Source organism: Oryzias melastigma, linkage group LG3, assembly GCF_002922805.2.
Source record: "Oryzias melastigma strain HK-1 linkage group LG3, ASM292280v2, whole genome shotgun sequence".
Classification (NCBI taxonomy): domain Eukaryota; kingdom Metazoa; phylum Chordata; class Actinopteri; order Beloniformes; family Adrianichthyidae; genus Oryzias; species Oryzias melastigma.
The window spans coordinates 32,856,851-32,875,666 of record NC_050514.1 but is presented as its reverse complement, the minus strand read 5'-3'; the positions used below and the strand labels follow the sequence as shown (position 1 = coordinate 32,875,666).

The 18,816-nt window shown below is 40.9% G+C and overlaps 2 protein-coding genes across 5 annotated transcripts in view; both read right to left on the bottom strand.

The window, feature by feature from the left end:
- The window catches only part of si:ch211-186j3.6 (neural-cadherin), a 482,505-nt gene that overhangs the window by 379,819 nt on the left and 83,870 nt on the right, over positions 1-18,816 (bottom strand). The window lies entirely within an intron of this gene.
- LOC112160462 lies at positions 16-6,072 on the bottom strand. Its single transcript, XM_024294977.2, has 2 exons — positions 1,560-6,072; positions 16-334 (listed from the first exon to the last, which is right to left on the bottom strand). The coding sequence occupies exons 1-2, from the start codon at positions 4,482-4,484 to the stop codon at positions 311-313; spliced, it is 2,949 nt and encodes a 982-aa protein (XP_024150745.1). The 5' UTR covers positions 4,485-6,072; the 3' UTR covers positions 16-310.

Below are 18,816 nucleotides of genomic sequence, written 5' to 3'. Positions count from 1 at the left end.
CCAACAAACACGACGTTCGTTTCCTTTGCACTTCTTTATTTCTCTCCCGCTCATCACATGCCATCACAGGGCAGAGCGCGCCCAAAACGAAAGTGCCGAGATCTCGCGATAGAACAGAGTCTCGCGAGAAGTTACAACAGGAAGTTAACAATCTCCATCTTACTTTAAAAAAAAATTATATTTAGACAACACTTAAGAAACGTTAAATTTAAGTTGTCCTCATTTGAACATTAAACAATAAACAGTTGCATACATAAAGTACATGGTGCAAATAACCCTTAACGTACCCATCGGCCCTCATCTAGTGCTTTCAGAAGAGACAGTGGTGAAGCACCTTTTTTTGTTAAACAGTCTGCAAGTTGAGATTTAGCATCTGACCAACATATTTCCTTGATTTTCTTTGTTTGCACAAGTTCTTTAATGCTGCTCATTTCCAACCTCAGCCTTTTTTCTGTCACTTGTTTTGTAGATTTTAGGGCATCAAACAGGGAGTGGTTGTCAGTGACACAGATGAGAGGTAGCATGTTTACATCAGGTTTTCCAGTCGTCAGCTCTGAATAAAGTGTAGTCAAAAACATTGCATTGTCAATTCCATCTGACATAGCGAGGGTTTCACCTGCCAGTGTACTTCTCACTACACGTCTGATTTTCTTTGACTGCCAGAACAGAGGGGAGAACTTTCCGGTTTTCCCCATTAATGTAATAAAAGTTCCTCCCTGTGTACCTCCATCTGGGAGATTACCCAGTGAGGCATCACTAAAAACCACTAAACTCAGATCTTCACTGCTGCCCAAATGTGGAAACTTAAGTGTAACTTTCTCTGACTTGAGCTTTCGAATCACTTTGTTAACTTCATGTATGGACTGAACTGTAGCCTTTTCTATTTTGGATGCCAGACTACAAACATCGAACATAACATCTGGTCTTGTTTGCTTTGCAACCCACAAAATCTGTCCAATCTTGGACCTGAATTTTTCTTTTTCCATCTCGTTTAGTGTGGAATCTCTCTGTACAGCTCGGGCTGGCTGTAAATGAACTGGTTGGAGATTTTCAATGTAACTGTGTTGATGTACATGTACCATACCATTCACAGTAGCGATTTCCATCCCCACATAAGAGAAACTCTCATGCTCTTCACGGCCCACGTGAAAAGCAGATTTGAGTACAGGGATAACAGTAACTTCAAAATGCTCTGATCCTGCCCAAAGAAAGTCATCAACATGACATGCCATTACTCCAGTGATCTTACACTCCTCATCCTGCCAGTAAAACACAGCAGGGTCAACTTGTGATACTTTACCACCTGTGGTAAACAAGAGTTCTTTAACTTTGTTGTACCAGTAGAGAGATGCATCTGCAAGTCCATAAACACATTTTTTTAGTTTCCACAAAACATTGTCTAACCCTGCTTCAGATGGGGGACGAATGTAAATATCTCTGGAGAGCTGCATTCCCTGCAAAAATGCAGACTTAATGTCCATGGAATGGACTTTCCATTTGTTCTGACAGATGACAGCCAAAAGTAATCTCAGTGATTCTGATGCGCATGTAGGAGAATCCTTTTGTAACTCATGAATGTTTGATTCTTCAAAACCTCTGGCCACAAGGCGAGCTTTGGGAACAATACCATTTGTAGTTTCTTTCAGTGTACACACCCATCTAGTGGAGATGCATTTTTGACCATCATCTGGAACCTCTTCATAAACACCATTGTTTCGCCAGTTTTCAAACTCTTGCTTTTTAGCAGCATCAAAAGAAACATCTTTGGTGATCAGTACATCAGAATCTGTGTTTTCATGTTCAGCGTGGAGATTGTCAAACTGAGACATATCTAACGCCTGTGTGTGTCCCTCACTGCCATCAGGTTCAAGATGTTGCACATTGTACCAGTTTTTGTACTGTCCCTTGGCTTTCCCTGCTCTGCCTAAAACCCTGGCTGTGTGCTGAACGCCATCACCTCTGTTTGTGAATGTGATGATCTGACCTGTCTTCAGTTTCACTTCAGTTGGAGATGCAGCAGTTGTTGCATCCTTCTCTGAGCCTGTATTATCATTATTTTCCATGAAGTTTTCTGTCTCGTCTGTTTCTATGTTTTCATGTACATCTGATTCATCTTCTGAGTTTTCTGTCACATCTTTTTCTGTGCTTTCATTTTCTTTCCCATTAACGGGAACACTGAGCTGTTCTGGTTGATTTTCATCCTGTGCATTAACTTTTCTCAGCCTGGACTGATGAGCTCTGACAAGAATTCCACCATGTCTTATAAACACGACAGCCCCATCCTGACCAATGACTACAGCAGGACCTTTCCATTCAATACTGTCTGTTCGTTTATAATACACTCTGTCTCCTGTCTCGTACTTCTCATCAGTGGGTCTGATCTGTTTGCGTAGTGCCCTTCTTATTCTTTCTGAGCATTCTACCTCAGTGAAAGCTTTCCTGGAAGCATGTAATACTGCTAAGTGTTGCCCTACTCTTGTATTCGTGGAAACATCCTGGAGAGCAGGTGGTTTATCAACCAAAACAGAAGGGAGATTGGGATTTTGACCAAACACAAGTTGATGTGGGCTATAACCATGCACATTGATCATACTATTTTTTGCCATAAGAGCCCAGTCAAGAGCAGTTTGCCAACTACATCCATTTTCTTTTCTTACTTTCAGAAGAATCTCAGTTAATGTCATGTTGTGTCTCTCCAGTAACCCGTTGCTCCAGGGACTGTATCCCGCTGTAGTCTTTGTTTCAATGTTGAAGCTTTCTGCCATGTTTCTGACTTCCTCATTGTTGAACTCTCCACCATTGTCTGTGTAAATCCGCTTCGGGGCACCATGAACACTTATCCATGAGTGAATGAAGGAATTGATGATCTCTGAAGGTTTCTTGGATCTCACGATGTTTCCTGCACTGAAGCGTGTGAAGTGATCAATGATGTGGAGATACCAAACGCCTGGCTCCAGCTCATGCAGATCCATTGCTACGGTCTCGTTGTATTCTGATGCCATGGGTAAACCAACAGCAGGTTTGGGTTTACTCCTTTGATGTTTCTGACAAATCTCACACTCGTGAATGATCTGCTGCAAAATGGACAGGCAATCTTTGTCATTATTTCCAGAGCTTTGAATGAGTCTCTGCAGCCTGTCTGCAGAAGCATGGCCAAACTGTTTGTGAAGCTTCAGAAGTATTTTTTGTTTCTCTTTTGGAGACATCTCTGCTGTAACAACAAGAACTTCACTTTCAGCTTCACTATAGGTCACTTCTGCAGTTTCATCTCTGATGTCCACACAATAATGTCCCGAACTGGTGAGCTCAAGGGGTATTTGTTCCTTAAACATGACAACTCTGTCATTCTCCATGTCCAAAACAGTTCCTGCTCTCTTTAGAGACATTTTACTCAGCAGCAACGGAATATCAGCTGGCACAACTTCACTTTCAATGTGGCATTTTGTTTGCCCAATTTTTGCGGGGAGCTTTACCTTTCTGTTTGAATACACAACTTGGCCATCTCCAAACCTAAAGGGTCTGCAACTTTGAGATTCTGTTTGCATCATTTTGTGTATTTGGCTCCGGTTCAGGTCTTTAATGTAACTTTCCAACCATTTTTCACCACAAACAGTACGTGTGCATGCAGTGTCAATGATCGCTGATCCTTGTGATTCAGTTAGAAAAATCTCTGATTCCGTCATAGCTGCTTCAGTGAATAATGTAATGTTGCATTCTTCCACATCTTCATCTTCTGTCAATTTCACATCATTTCTCCGATGAGGACAATCTTTAGCCCAATGGTAGGTGCTCTGGCAGATGGCACATCTAGTTCTTCTTCCATGTTTATCAACTGGATTTGTACCTTGCTGCGGCTGCCGCTGTCTGGTCTGTGATGAAATGCTGCTCCCCTTAAATCTGCCTGCTGCTCTTTGATTAGTGAAAAACACTCCATCTTGTGTATCACTGCTTTTACTTGCTTCTGTACTTTTCCCTCCAAAAATCCGTTTTAATGCGGACTTCATGGATGCAAATGTTAAATCTGCACACGCTGTGAGAGCGAGTTGCCTGCTGTTCTCATCAAGACAGGCTGTGTCAAGTAGTTTAAACGCCAAAACGGCATCCGGCAGAGTCATGTCGTAGTGTTTCATCCGATTGTATCTTTGTTCAAACTCTATAATGTAATCCGCCATGGACATCACATTTTCTTTAGATATTGAATCAAAGTGGGAATATGCTTCATAAGCTCGGTCTTTTTCCTCCCTTAAAAATATCGAGTCCAGTTTTCCAAGTAAAGTTTCCATACCGTTATCTTTGTTCAGATCATCCGCGGATATTTCCAAAGCCGTTTCTCTGGCTCGTCCTTCGAGCCCGAGCGCCACGGCGAGCGCCTGTTTCTTTTTATCCAAGTCCGTAACCAATCTCCACATCGCGACTTCATTTGTCCAGCCTTCGTATGATCTTGTTTCATCCAACTTCGGCGGTATTTTATAGTTGGAAACCATCCTCTGCTACCATGAAAAATCCAACAAACACGACGTTCGTTTCCTTTGCACTTCTTTATTTCTCTCCCGCTCATCACATGCCATCACAGGGCAGAGCGCGCCCAAAACGAAAGTGCCGAGATCTCGCGATAGAACAGAGTCTCGCGAGAAGTTACAACAGGAAGTTAACAGTGTTACCACTTCATACACAAAGCAGACAAAAAATAGAAAAATAATGTACTTTGAAAACAAAACACATTAAATATCCTTCTTTTCAATCAGTTTATAAAGCATGGAACAGCTCAGCCATCCAGGAAGATAAAACACAGACAACAAACCAACACATTCAAGTCAAGGATACAAAACTGCAGCAAATGTATTTTGTCAAAACTCTTCATGGTTTTTTACCAACAAGAAAGTGGAAAAAGTCAATAAGAATTGCCATCATGTTAAATTCTGGTGTAAAAATCGAGCAGTTTTTCCCATAATGAGGAAACAAAGCACATCTATAGACCCTTGAAGTTTGAGCATGTCTCCTCACTTACTCGAGTTAACGAGTCAATACATCTGAGACACTTCCTCAGGAGTTTAACTTCACTTCATGCTCTAGTGTGTCTTGAGTGAAGCTTTTCAAACGGGCCCGGTCTCTGCAAATTCACTGCAGGGCTTTTCTGATGCGCTACAAAGCGTGGGATGCATGATGGGTGGCGGCGGGGGCCACATAAATGTCCTGCACTAGAGGCTGCAGTAATTGGCAGCCACCAGCTGCCTTTAGCTGTAATAAACAAGGGAAGAGAGCGGGCTAAACACATTCGGCTAAACAAAGTATCTCCTAAATGATAACAGCCTCGTTACCACCTGATGATGAAGGTTTTAAGAGATTTTCATGAGAGCCATAAGTCATAGCTTTTAGCTGGAGGCCAGTCCGCGGAGTTGAATCATTAAAAAAAAAACCTGCAGATATTTTGCTTCAGGGTTTATTTTATCAACGCTAACTTCTCCTGCTCGGAGAGCATGTTTTTCATCGGGAAAACACCACAGGCTTTAATTTATGCTGCAATTTAATGTGTTGGCAAGCATTCTTTACCGTACAGTAACTGCTGTGAACAAACATCACCGAACTTTGGAGGAAATGTAATCTTTAAATGCTTAAAAAAAGGAAAAACTTTCTTCATTTGCATTGTTGTTGTTGTGTCCCCTATAGGTAGACATGGCTCGGGTCTAGGGGGGGAAATACAAAAAGGGACACTAATGACAATTGGACACCAATTAGAGTAAAAGGAAATCAGTTTATTAAATAAAGTAAATCCTGTGTCCTGAAATGAAAGACCAAAGACGAAATAATTAGTGTGCTGGTTGAAATGAAGACAAAACAAAGGGAATTTGCTCCTTGGCCAATCATAAAATAAGTTAGGGAGACTGCTGACCCAGCCATGTCGACCGTCTGAGTCAGCATCTCCCTGCTAAGGACTGCCTAAACTTAATCTCCCTAAAAAAAAACAAATAAGTAAAACCCACAAATCAAGACTACCAAAATCCAACCCTTAACTAAAATAATAAAATGCAGCAGTGTAAGACTGCTGAGGACAAAAAGAGAGAAAAAAACAACAAAAACAGCACAGCTAAAAGTACCCACCTAAAGAAAACAAATAAACAAAACCCGCAAACTAAGACTACCAAGGTCCAAGCCCAAACTAAAATAACTAAACCCAGCAGTGTAAGACTGCTGAGGACAAAGAGGGTAAAAGAGACCGAAACAAACCAGCACCACACCAACTAAAACTCACCCAGCTACTCATCTTACTGCTCTGCTCCCTGCCTGCCTTCCTACCAGCTCAGTGGCCTTGTGGAACAGTGTCCGCCCTGACTGGAAGGTCGTGGGTTAGAATCCAGGCAGAGCCATACCAAAGATTCTAAAAATGGGACCCAGTGCCTCCCTGCTTCACACTCGGCATTAAGGAGTTGGGTTGGGGGGGGGCTAAACCACCAAATGGTTCCAGAGTGCAGCAGTGTCTGCAGCTCACCGCTCCCCAGGGGGATGGGTCAAATCCGTGAAAACAAATTTCACACACCTCGGTGACAACTAATGGGACTTTAATTTTGGTGAGGCCTCCTCTGCCTTAATTACCTGGCAGGTGTAAATTAACATCATTTGTCCCACCGTCCAGATGAGCAATGGCAGGACATGTTGAGGAGCACCAGGATGTGACAGTGTAAAAATTTAAAAAAATTACTTAGTTACAAAAACACAATCAAAATTTTTAGAATTCCTGCTTCTGCGTAGAATGTGTTGATATATTTAATGTAAGTAATAGTCAACAAAACCATTTTTCTTGGGAAAAGGAGCACTTTTTAATAACATTAGCCTAAATTGCCTTCTTTTTTCCCTGATTCCTCAGCTTAATCCACAAAGGCGCTGAGCTAAATTTGAATATAATCAAATAGAGGATTGATATTATATGGAGAGCCTCACAGGACCGGCGCTGGAGCTCCAGCTTGGATCTGCTGCGAGACTTTGGGAGCCAATGTGTTTACTTTTGATGAAAACAGTCACTACTCTAGGATTTTTCATTTGCATCTTATAATGCAGTCCCGGGGCAAAAAAAAAAAAAGCTTCAAAATTTATGGAGCAAATTGTGACAGCTAATACAATAATCCACAAACTTACAGTTCCGAACGCCCAGATTTGATTTCCCACCCCGAGCTTCCGATTAGCAAGGAAAAAAAATGCATTGGTTTGGAAATGGAGCTTTAATCCTTGACAGGAAAATTATTCTACTCCAACCCTCATCCTGTCACTGAACTCCTGCTTTTTCACCAAAACTGGAGGTGACAACTTATAAAAAAAATGATAATTTTTTAGCAGATTTATAAAGTCTTTGGTTTGAAATCTAATAAAAGCCACTGTTTGCTGCTTTTGCAAATTTCAATCCCTTCCTCTGTGCTTTTATATTGAAGTTCTGTAAATCTCCATGAACAAAACGCAATTAAAAATGCTTATTTTGGCAACAAAAAGCAATATATGCCTCCCACTTCTCTCGTGGGCTGAGTGGATTCCACTCTATTGACTTTAATATTGTGAGACCGCATCCGCTCTGACCTTTTGCATCTCATATATTGCTTGCTTGTTTTGTTATTGTTGCAGTGAAAACATGCGGGGAACCACAGGGAAAAGGACGTCAGCTAAACAGATAAGATTTAATTGGGAGCGCTCTTGCGGATGCAGGCATTCCTGAAGTTGAATATAGCTGACTTGCCGGCGCTTTCCACCCTCGGTGTTGAAGCTGCTTCAAGCTGATAGATGATCTGACAAACTCCACAGTACAGCACGCCAGCTCCACTTTTTTTTGTGGCCAATCCCGCTGGGAATAGATAAGAGATCAGGCACTTGTGGAACATTGTCGTAGGAGTGTGTGGATCAGAGAGTGTCTGACCTCAAACCCCCAACCCTCCTGTTCGTATTAGCTTCCATGCATGATGCCATTCATTCCACTGTGTGCTTTTTGCAGGTTTGTCTGCATGGTTGGAATCCCAACACTTCAGATCATTTGTCTGTCTGCGTCTGGGCGTTTTCTCTTTTCTTAAACACGCATGTTTGTGTTAGAGTGATGTAAAGAGGGGTTAGAAGACATATTCAGACGCCATCTATTGATCTGCTTGACAGTCTCCTCATGTCTTTTACGCGCCGCAGGATTGCACAATCACTCACATTGATAGCACGAGTCACGGCGAGAGCGAGGAGGGGGGAGATGTGTGTCTTTAGGACGCGGCGCTGAAAGAGAGACCCGAGTAAAGGTGAATAAAGCGGGGAAGCATGCTCACCACCGTGGGGAAAACCTAATGGAGCAAGAAGAACATTGATGGGAATGTTGTATCAGGAGAGAAGGGAGAAGATGTGTTTTTACAGAAAAGAGGAGAAAATAAATCTGATGAGATGGAAAGAAATGCGGCACATTCTCATCCTCAACTCGTCACATGTTGACGTTTGGTTAGGGACCACTCTGCGTCACTTTTTACGTTTTGGGTGTACCCAACTCGTCGTTTTTGACGTGCTGGCTGTTAGTAAAATCAAAGGTCTGCAACCCTCGGAGCACGGTACAGGTTGCGTTACCTGACGCGGACTGGTCTTTGGAATGTGTCCTATACCAGTACCCTAACCCAGTACAGGTACCCAAACCTGGAACTGGACGCGGTACCAGACGCATTATCAGATGTGGTACCTACCGGGCGAGAATTGTGCCCGGACGTGAACCGATACTGGGTTAGTGTACCGGTACTGAGTTATGGTACCGGGCGAGAACCGGGCCCAGGGTAACGGGACCCGTCCACTAGTGATACCCAAACCTGGTACAGGTCCCCTAACTCTAACCTGGAACCAGACGTGGTAAAAAACGAGAATCGAGCCAGATGCATAACGTTACTGGGTTAGAGTACCGGTACTGGGTTATGGTATAGGGCAAGAACCGGGCCCAGATGCAACAGCGTTGCCACCTGCACTCATAAGGAAAGATACTTGGCTTTGCCTTGGTTCCAATACACTACACAGTACATCCAAACCAAGAACCCACCATTACAATACATCTTGGGCCAGAACTGTCGTAGAATATCCTAACTGATGCGGAGTGAGAGTGCATTATCCCACAACCAAGGAGACCGGCACACCATGGTTCGCCATCGAGTGGAGTCTGAACCGGCCCAACCCGATCAACAAACCTAACCTGGAATCGGACACGGTACCAGACGCAGTAGCAGACCAGAAATGGTACCAGGCGCTTTATCGGGTTAGGGTACCATTGCATGTCCGGGCCCGGTTCGGGCCCAGAACGACATCTGGTACTGGTTTGGGTCTGGCACCTCATGTGGTGCCACATCCAGTACCCCATCCAGGGTAACAGTACCAGATTTAAGTACCTGGAAAGTGTTAGGGTACCAGTGCCCGGTTCATTCCTGGTACCATGATTGGTACTGGTTCGGGTCTGATACTTCATCTGGTACCACATCTGCAACCACGCCCAGTGCCAAATTATGGTTAGGCTGCCGGTACTGGACACGTCCCGAAGACCAGTGCGCATTTGGTATCGCAACCAGGACCGCGTCTCGAGGATCGCCGACCCTTGATTTTCCGAACAGCCACCTCGTAAAAAAATGAGGAGCTGGGGACACCCAAAATGTCAAAAAGTGACGCGGAGGAGGTCCTCAGCCAAACGTCAGTATGTGACGAGTTGGGGGTGAGAATGTTTTGTAAAAATGGCATCAGATTTATTTTCTCCTCTTTTCTATAAAAACACATCTTCTTCCTTCTCTCCTGATACAACATTCCTATCAATGCTGGATCGGTTCCGGTTTGCAGCCCAGAGGTCGGGGACTCGTGATTTAATGGGAACAGCCAGTACGTCTAAAAATGACGAGTTGGGGACATCCAAAACGTCAAAAAAGTGACACCAAATGTCAATATGAGAATGGAGTGAGAATGTGTTGATTTTACCTCTACAACAAAAGCTGGAAAACGAAACTTTTCAGCGAAGGGGAGGTTTGGATGAAGACCTACATAAAGGAGAAGATAAAAACCGAGGAGGAAGAGGGGCAGGAAGGAGATCTCCCGTGTTAGAGGCAGTGCTTTGGGGCCAATAGGAGGGCTTTGCACCGCGTTCGGGCAACAACATACTTGTTTGATCCAAACACATGTGCTGGGCCTCTCGTGCACGCACGTACAAACACACGTGCACAGACATTAATTGATCCCGCTGCAGCAAAAGCTGGCAGAGAAGCAAAACATGAAGAAGCTACCTTGTGGCTTCTACCCACACACAAATAAATAGGCTACTCTCACCACATTACAGCAATGCGCGCATCAATTAGGGAGCAGCTGCAGAGGCAACATGACTTAAGCATGGCAGACGACCTTCTCTTAGGAGTAGGAGGCATGCAGCAAAGAGGGTGTTGACACATTACTAGCCAATTTCTTCTAATGATTTAGTTTTCTTTGCATAAATATTTCTGAGTGAGCTCCTGGCTCAGGAATAAACTGGTAATTTGGTTCCAAATAAATCTGTGGCCTGGTCAGACTACAAGAAGAAGAAGAAACTGGATCAAGTTTGACTTCTTTTTGACCAAAGTGAAGCAAAATCCAACCTGAAGACCAGGTTTTGAGGCAGAATATCTGACCCCCGGGTTCAGACTGCATCCGGTGCGGATGCTGTAGCGGTGTAGCTATGGCAGACGACTCACAATGGTTATGGAAGTCTGCTGCCCCGCTATAGTCACATTCACTCACGTAGATTCACACAATAACCCGCCATTTCTACAGGAAGTATTAACAAACAAACCCTCATTTCACCATGATCTTGAATTATACTCTACATTTTTTCTGCGTGGCTCGTCTTCATACAATGGATAAGCCTGGAACTTGTATTAATACTTTTGTCCTTTATAGGCTTCAATGTACATTTTTGACTTTGTTACACATGTAACAAGTAGGTGGGGCAAATGATCTTACTTAGCACCTGTCAGGTATTTTAGGCAGAGGATGCCTCACCAAGGCAGGGAGGTAGTTAGCAGCAGGCTGTGTAGTATTTGAGTTTTACTTTGAATGTAGGTTTGTTTCTTTCTTTTTGTCCTCAGCAGTCTTAAACTGATGGGTTTTGTTATTTTAGTTTGGGGTTGGATCTTGATAGTCTTGGTTTGCAGGCTTTGTTTACTTGTTTTCTTTAGGCTGATTTGCTTAGGCAGCCCTTAGCAGGGAGCTGCTGACTCCAACGATGGACATGCCTAGATCAACAATCTCCATGACTTATGTCGTGTTTGGCAAAGGTTCCGATTCCCTTTAGTTTGTCTTTTTGTTTAAATCAGCACACTAATTATTTGATTTAGTTCTTTTGTTGCAATGGTCATTTAAACAGTTATGACCCATCCTCTCTACAACCCAAAGAGTACTTTTACAGGTCTACTTCCTGTAAGGGTGCATGTGACTAAGTCTTTATTCACAGCTTTCATTTTGCCAATACACGTTCTAGAATCACACTAATCCTGTTTTGTCTGTTTTTGATGACTGATCTAGAAGATCTGGAGCATCGAAATCCTGCGACACCAGTTCAAGTCAATACCAGTACGGGTGGACGTGACTAAGGCTCTAAAGAGGCTGCTTCTCTGCAGGTTTTCCAGCGAATTAGATCTGTTCGGTGCAATTAAAGCTTTGCATAAATGTAAATGATGTAAGGCATTTCATTTGTTTGGAACAAAAGCAGTGAACAGATGGACGGCGAGGAACTCTCTCCAGCCTCGTAATCAGGAATGCATTAAATCTATTGTTTCACAATCTGTCCACAGCCTGAAAACCGAGAAGACCTTGAACATCTTTGAGGTAACCGACTCCTTTCCCTCACACAGTTAAAGTATTGTAATCTATAAATCAGATCTCTTCATATGAAAAGCAGCGTACATTTCTTCAGCCTAAAGAAAGGATGAATGGCAGCTTTATCTCTTCATTTCCAAAAGTATTTTTCCATTTTTGCTCCCTACTGATTTGTTTTCTAATTCTCTTTGCCAGAGCTGGCAAACACTTTGGGTTGACTGGGAATTGAATTGGAACAAAGAATGCAATCTGCAATCACAATAATGGCAAACAAACACCTTGATAACAACAAGCAACAGTAATTAATGGGAACATTTTCATTTCCTTTTGATTGTTGCGCTTTGAGTCGGCATTTCCAGAAAGTCTTATTCTCCCAAACAACAATGGTAACCCTGATAAACATCTGCCGTTGCCGCGTATTATCTTGGGTCTGCAATCAAGCTGTGTTCCCATTAAGCGAGGTTTCACCGCTGCTCATCCAAACTTTTACTTCCTGATGTGGAGCTTTCCAGAGGCAACACAGCAACATCACACAGGAGCCGACAAACCTCCAAACTCACTTCCAAAATGTAAGTATGAGAGACGTAAACAAACATTAATCCTTCAGCCGTGAGAGGCTTTAATAAACAGGAATTTATCTTCCAGGTTGTTAAGCACTTAAATGCTACGCAGGTGCACGGTCGGAAAAAAAGCAGCAAGCCTAGACGGGATGCAATTTCTAATTTTTTTATGGTTTCAAAAACCTGACATCTGCCTTTGAGCAGTAAAAGTCTTTAATACACTGAAACCAAACAGGGATTCTTTTTTCTTTCTTGCTCCTGGTGTCTTTGACTTCACAGAGCGCTGCAGAATGAAAAGACCTGACCTGAAGTCAACAAGCAGAGAAATAAAACAAAACTGAGCTGACAGCAACACAGAGATGATGGTGAGTGTCAGATATTAGATACTCCAGTCAAGGGCAAAGTTCTGACCCATTTCAGCTTTTTATTAAACACTGAATTTTACCAAGATTTTAGTTTTTACAGACACAGTGGGATTTCTATCCATCCATTCATCTTCAGAACCCGCTGAATCCCTATCATGAATCTGTCTCCCCCTCTGGCCATCAGCGAGATCCATCACCGGAGTACTAGCACTTCCTGGGTCTACACACTCCATTTCTCATCAGCCCCTACTGTCACTCCCAGAAGCCCCACAGTTGTTTTTTATCTGCAATCACTCCCAGTAGTATTTATTCTGGCGAAGTCTTGTTTGTGACACTCTGCTTGCATCACTGAGCGTTCTCATCCTGACCTGATCTTCAGTTTCATCTTTGACTGATTGTCTGCCGCCTGCCCTGACCCTCGCCTGGACCCTGACCACTCTGGTTGTTGTTCTCTGATGCCCTCATGCTCATGTTTGATCTCTGCCTGCCTGACCCTGATTTAGCTTTGTGGACTTTTAGTTGTACTTCATTCCTATTCATTTTGAAGAAAAAATATCTTGTGGATGCTAATATTTATAGTTCTTGGAGAAAAAAATGTGTAAAAGTCAGTTTTTAGTTAATCCAAAAGTAAAAAAAAAAATCAATGAAATCTGTTTATAACATTTCCCGTTGTGGGATCAACAAAAATTTTAATACATTTTAATCAAAAATGGCAACAAAAAAACTCAACTTAGAGCATGTCAACCACACAGTTTATTAGTTAGTCAAACAGCAAATCCTCCATCTCCATCAAACCCCACTGTCCTTTACCAACTACGTATATAATATCCCCAATCCTTGCTTTTACTTTAAAATCATTTTCCTCTTATGTTGATCTATCATAGAATGCTTATTTTCAATGTAAGAAAAAAAAATAATAAGACAAAAAGGTATTGTCAGGCTTAAGAAAAACAAAAACAAGAATCAAAAATTCAACTTAAAGTATCCAAAATAAATTAATCAACAGTTTACACCAACTGTAACTAAAATTTTATTTATGTATATACATTTTGCAGGTGAGTGTTGGGTTAGACCAGGGGTCCCCAAACTACGGCCCGCGGGCCGGATCTGGCCCTCCTCCGCATTTGGCCCCAAAACCTATTTGGCTAAATTAGACATTTTTCCCGTTTTTTATGCTAATTTAGCATTTAGTTTATATTTCAGCTTTATGCTAGCTGTTTTGGCTAATTTAGGCTTTTTTTATATTTAGGCTAATTTGGAGTCTAGCTAATATTTTCACTTTAGACATAGAACTACTTTAAGTTAGTATATATTGCAGTAATAAATAATTTTATTGATCAAAGCCTGAAAGTTATTTTTTAAATTATTAGATTTGTGAGAAATGTTTTCTTAAAACATAAAAAATTTCCCTTTATTTTTATCTTGAAATGTAAATTGGTAAATTAATCATGTAGATTCATAAATCTAATCAAATTGTGAATCATTATCTATCATACTTTGGCAGCAAAGCTTTAAAAGGCAAAAAAACACAAAGGAAAAAAATGCAGCATGAATCCATTTCTCTGATTTTTATTTTTCTTGAAAAAATACTAAAGTTGAGGAACATGAATACTGCATGAGAGCTAATTCTATAATATTAATGCATATCCTTATTCAAACAAATACATGCTTTAATGGATCATAATTCACAGCAACAAACAAAGCCGAGGTGAAAATGTTAAGTGGAGAAAATTCCATTAAACACAGACTAAAATTACAGCTTTATTGCACAGCAGTTGAAGTAATAATGGCTCATTTTGCTAATGCTTATAACTATGAATTATTCCATAGAAACTTTTTAGCAACATTTAAATAATAGCTGGGCGCGTAAACAGTCTGACCCGGGATCACAGCTAAATACAGCCTGCTTAGCTCCGTCCTCTTTCATAACCATAATCTGCATATCTGTCGGCTGGATGGACAGTTAGATTACAGAGCTGCATCCTTCCATTCTCCACCAGGAGCTCATCAACACACAACAGTTTTTTTATTTCAATCCATACTATAAGCTTGTTCTTTCCCTAAAGACCCATTCTGATCATCGTTTGATCTATTTTCAAAACATTAAAAAGAGTCAATTTCAGACAAAATCAAAGTGTCGTTTTCTGGGGCAAACTTCCTGCAGAGCGGCAGAAGTTCGTTTAAAGTTTATCTCCAAGTTGTGTGAGGGACCGTTGGTGTGTTGGTGGAGCTCTCTGTTTACTCTCCTTTCAGCTGGCTTACAGTCCCTCACAGTCTGAAAGCAACATTATCAGTGCAACAAAAACAGTGTTGGATCCATCCAGCCTCACAGTTCTGATCCAGATTCCAGCTCAGACAAGAGAAACGAAGATGAACATGGATCTAATCGTCTACAGGTGAACGGAGCGTCATCTGTTCCAGATTCACAACATTTTGAATAAAGAAATACTCACAAATGTCATTTTAACTCTTAATTTTCTTTATATATGCCTTCCATCATCAGAAAAATGCCACAAAAAAACAGTTTTCATCAAATTTGTTTGGAGCCAGCAGACACAACATTTTTCCCTCATGATTGTTCCGCCTTTAATCGCATTTTTATAACTTCTGCATTATCTGATACTTCTATAAGCCAAGGACTGGAACTGCTCCGTGATCAAACTCACCACTTAGGGTGCAGAGAATAGTAATATATACAGTACAGAATCTAGAAAAGCAATGAGGAGCAAAGAGCTTTTTCTTTTTCCTTTTAAATTGAGCCATTTCCCTGTTTTTGAATGAGCTCCATGATGTACCGACAATATTTAGTCCTTACCAGTCCTCCGTTTGGAACATAGTGACCAACCGATTCACAAACCTTGACCCTAACCTCCAAAGACTGCAGCTTGTTTATTTTTTACCACAAACCCAGGACAAATGTGTTCTTTTTGTACCGGAGTCCTCATCATATTTGAAATGTAAAATAACAGTTCCCTTGGAGAGGATGAAAAACTTGAGGTATTCAGTGCAGAGTGACACAGACCAAACTATCGACATAATTTCAAGCAAAAACAACATCCCGTCTTCTTCAACTCAAGCTACTTTCATAAGGATTTTTTTTCATCACAGCAGAACTCTTGAAGCAGGTGATTTATCCTTCACCCTCGACTACAATCGTCTGCGGAGTCTGACAGCGTTATCAGCCGGTCTGCAGCAGCTCTCAGGAATAACATTGTGTTTATTACCCGCCAGATCTTGTCCTCATTACAAGAGTAGCCGAGCCAGATTACATCCTCACCTGTTGTCCTGCACCTATTGGTTTCCTCCGGATGACAGTGCGGCCTGGCCTCGCCATCATAAAACAATCAGGCCGCAATGACAAATGCCTCAATAAAAGGACAGCGGCTTTAATTGATGCGGGAATTCAATAATTGCTTACAAAGCACATTGTTTGATTGATGAAAATGGTTCCTTTGACTTTCCTGGACAAAGGCTGGACCTCAGATTGAAAGTGATTTAAATCCATTCGTGCATAAAAGCTTTGTGAAGTGAAGCCACAGCCTTAGACACAACTGCCCTTACAGGTGGATCCAGGTTGTTTGGAGGAGAAAAAAATGGGTATGAAATCCTGAAGACACTGCCAACATGATATCATGTGGTGGCAGCTGTTTTTGTGACCACAAGGCTAAAAGTGTTGAAATTAGCATTCAAGAAGAAAAAGTGGGTCAAAGTTAACTTCAGCTGTGATGAGATGGATTCAGATTCAGAGAATTTTCCTGGTGATCACAGAGGTGACTAACAGAACAAGCTGTCAGTCTGTAACAGAGCTGGAAGCCAGATTCCTCAAATAATAGCATCAAATTAGATACAATGTCGAACACTTATGGACAACAAGTTCCCGCTGACCCAAAGCATATCTGCAGTTCTTCACAATGCTCTAAATTGACTTGTGCGTTTTTCCTTTGTGCTTGACAGATTCCTGCGTCAACTTCATCACAACAGCCTTTAACAAACGGGCCGAGCTCAGAGAACGCTGACATCCTCTCTTAGAACGTGCTGTGCATTCCAATTTGGAGGCAGATCACGCCGGTCAGTGCAAAAAAAAAACAAAAAAAACTGTTCTGTCTTCTGGAGCGAAATGATGCTGAAGCTCTCGGAGTTTCTGGCAGTGACAGATGGTGGAGGGAGCAGCGATGGCAGTTTAACAGAATCACTTCTGCATGTTTATGTTCAGCTAAGTCAGGCAGACGGAGCGGGGACAGGAAACCAAAGTATAACAAGAGCTGAGAAATAGTGACAAATGGCACCACGGAGGATGTAATGCACGAGGAGTGTATGGAGACTAGCGGGCACTTTGGTGCCATTATGAAAGAAAATATCCTCAACGTCACTACATCAAAGCAGCTGAACTGTCAGCACCTGAACTTATACTGAGGACTTCAGTCTACATCAGGGGTCTGCAACCTTCAACACAGAGAGCCTTTAGGGTCGATTTCTCACTAAGAACAACCCAGTAAGAGCCAAAATGTCACCCTTATAAAAAAAAATAAGACATTCATTTGTATTTATGCTACTATTATGATCAATAAAAAATGAACGGTTGTATTTTAGGCATAAATAAAACATAAAATAAATAGAAGATAAGAGGTGATTTATGCTTTTTGACTTCCTTTCAAAATAAAAGACGCCCTATGTCACTTAGGATCATCTCAATGCTGCAAATGTTAGCAGTGATTTAAAAAAAAACATTTATTTTACCACTTCAGGTGCAACTTTTGCCAAAAATTTGTAAATATTACTAATAAAAATAAAATTATAGCTATTTAAGAGACTTTTACCGTAATTTTCAAGCCATGTGAGACATCTAAAATACTTCAAATTGTTATAAAAACTGCCTTAATTCCAGCCTCAAATTGATTTTCTGCTGTAAACGGCGCTAAAATATTTGTCAAAATGTTTCAGCACGACTTGTGATACAGATGCAGTAGTTGTTGAGTAGTAGTGGTAGTAGCTGAGAATGACTTGAAAAAAGTTTGAGTTAGTTTATGTTACTTTTTACCACTTACTTTTTAATTTACAGTTGGTTTTAACCAATAAAAAACCCATAGTGACATCAGTCTAACAGAATATATATCTGACATGTTTTCTGTGGTAAACTTGGTACTTTCCATAAAATTTTATTAAGAAACAGTTTAGTTATTTTGATTTCATTTCAAACTAAAAGACATAATATTTAAAGGGAAAACTGCTTATTCAGCATTTATTTTTTCTCTCAGTTTGTGTACATTTGGTCTCTAGACAATCGTAAACGACAGAAATGACATGTTTTTACATTTTGTTTATGTTCAAAGTTCAAAGATGGGTGTGTATATTTATGCTTTGAAGTACGTTAAATATGTTTCCTCAAATAAATGTTTTAAAGCTCTTTTTGAAAAAAGTAATTTTAGTCTTTTTATCTTCTTGTTTTTCCTGTTGTTGTTTTTTTTTTTTTTTTAATAATCCAAAAATGATCCAAACTTTGACCCCAAAACCATGATACAATCCCAAACTGAGTTTTGTGATCCGTTACACCCCTAGTGGTAGTAATTAAGAATGACTTTTTTCAATTTATACTTTACTACTTACTTTTTACTTTACAGTTTGCTTTAAACCATAAAAACCACAGTAGCATAGATGTAACAGAAAAATATCTGCTATATATTTTCGGTGGTCAACTTGGTTTGTGATATTTTCCACATAATATTAATTTATAAGGAAAAACAAGTCCGGGTCTTTACCTGTTAAAATTAGGGGTTTGCATTTGCATTTCGTTACATGATCAATGAATCGATACATAAAGAATTAAACTAACTTTGGGCCGAAACAACACAGATGTATATGTTTTTTTTTTTGTTTTGTAAAACACAAATCATATATAAAAACTGAAACCAAACCGTGACTTTAAAATTGAGATTTGAACCGAGTCGTGAGGAAAGTGAATCTCTGAATCCCTAATGTTTATTAATTAGTTCTCTTCTACAAACTCCTGCTTCTTCGTCCTGACTTTGCTTCATATTCAACCTTTTTCTCCTACTTTGATAACTTAATTTGTGAAATGG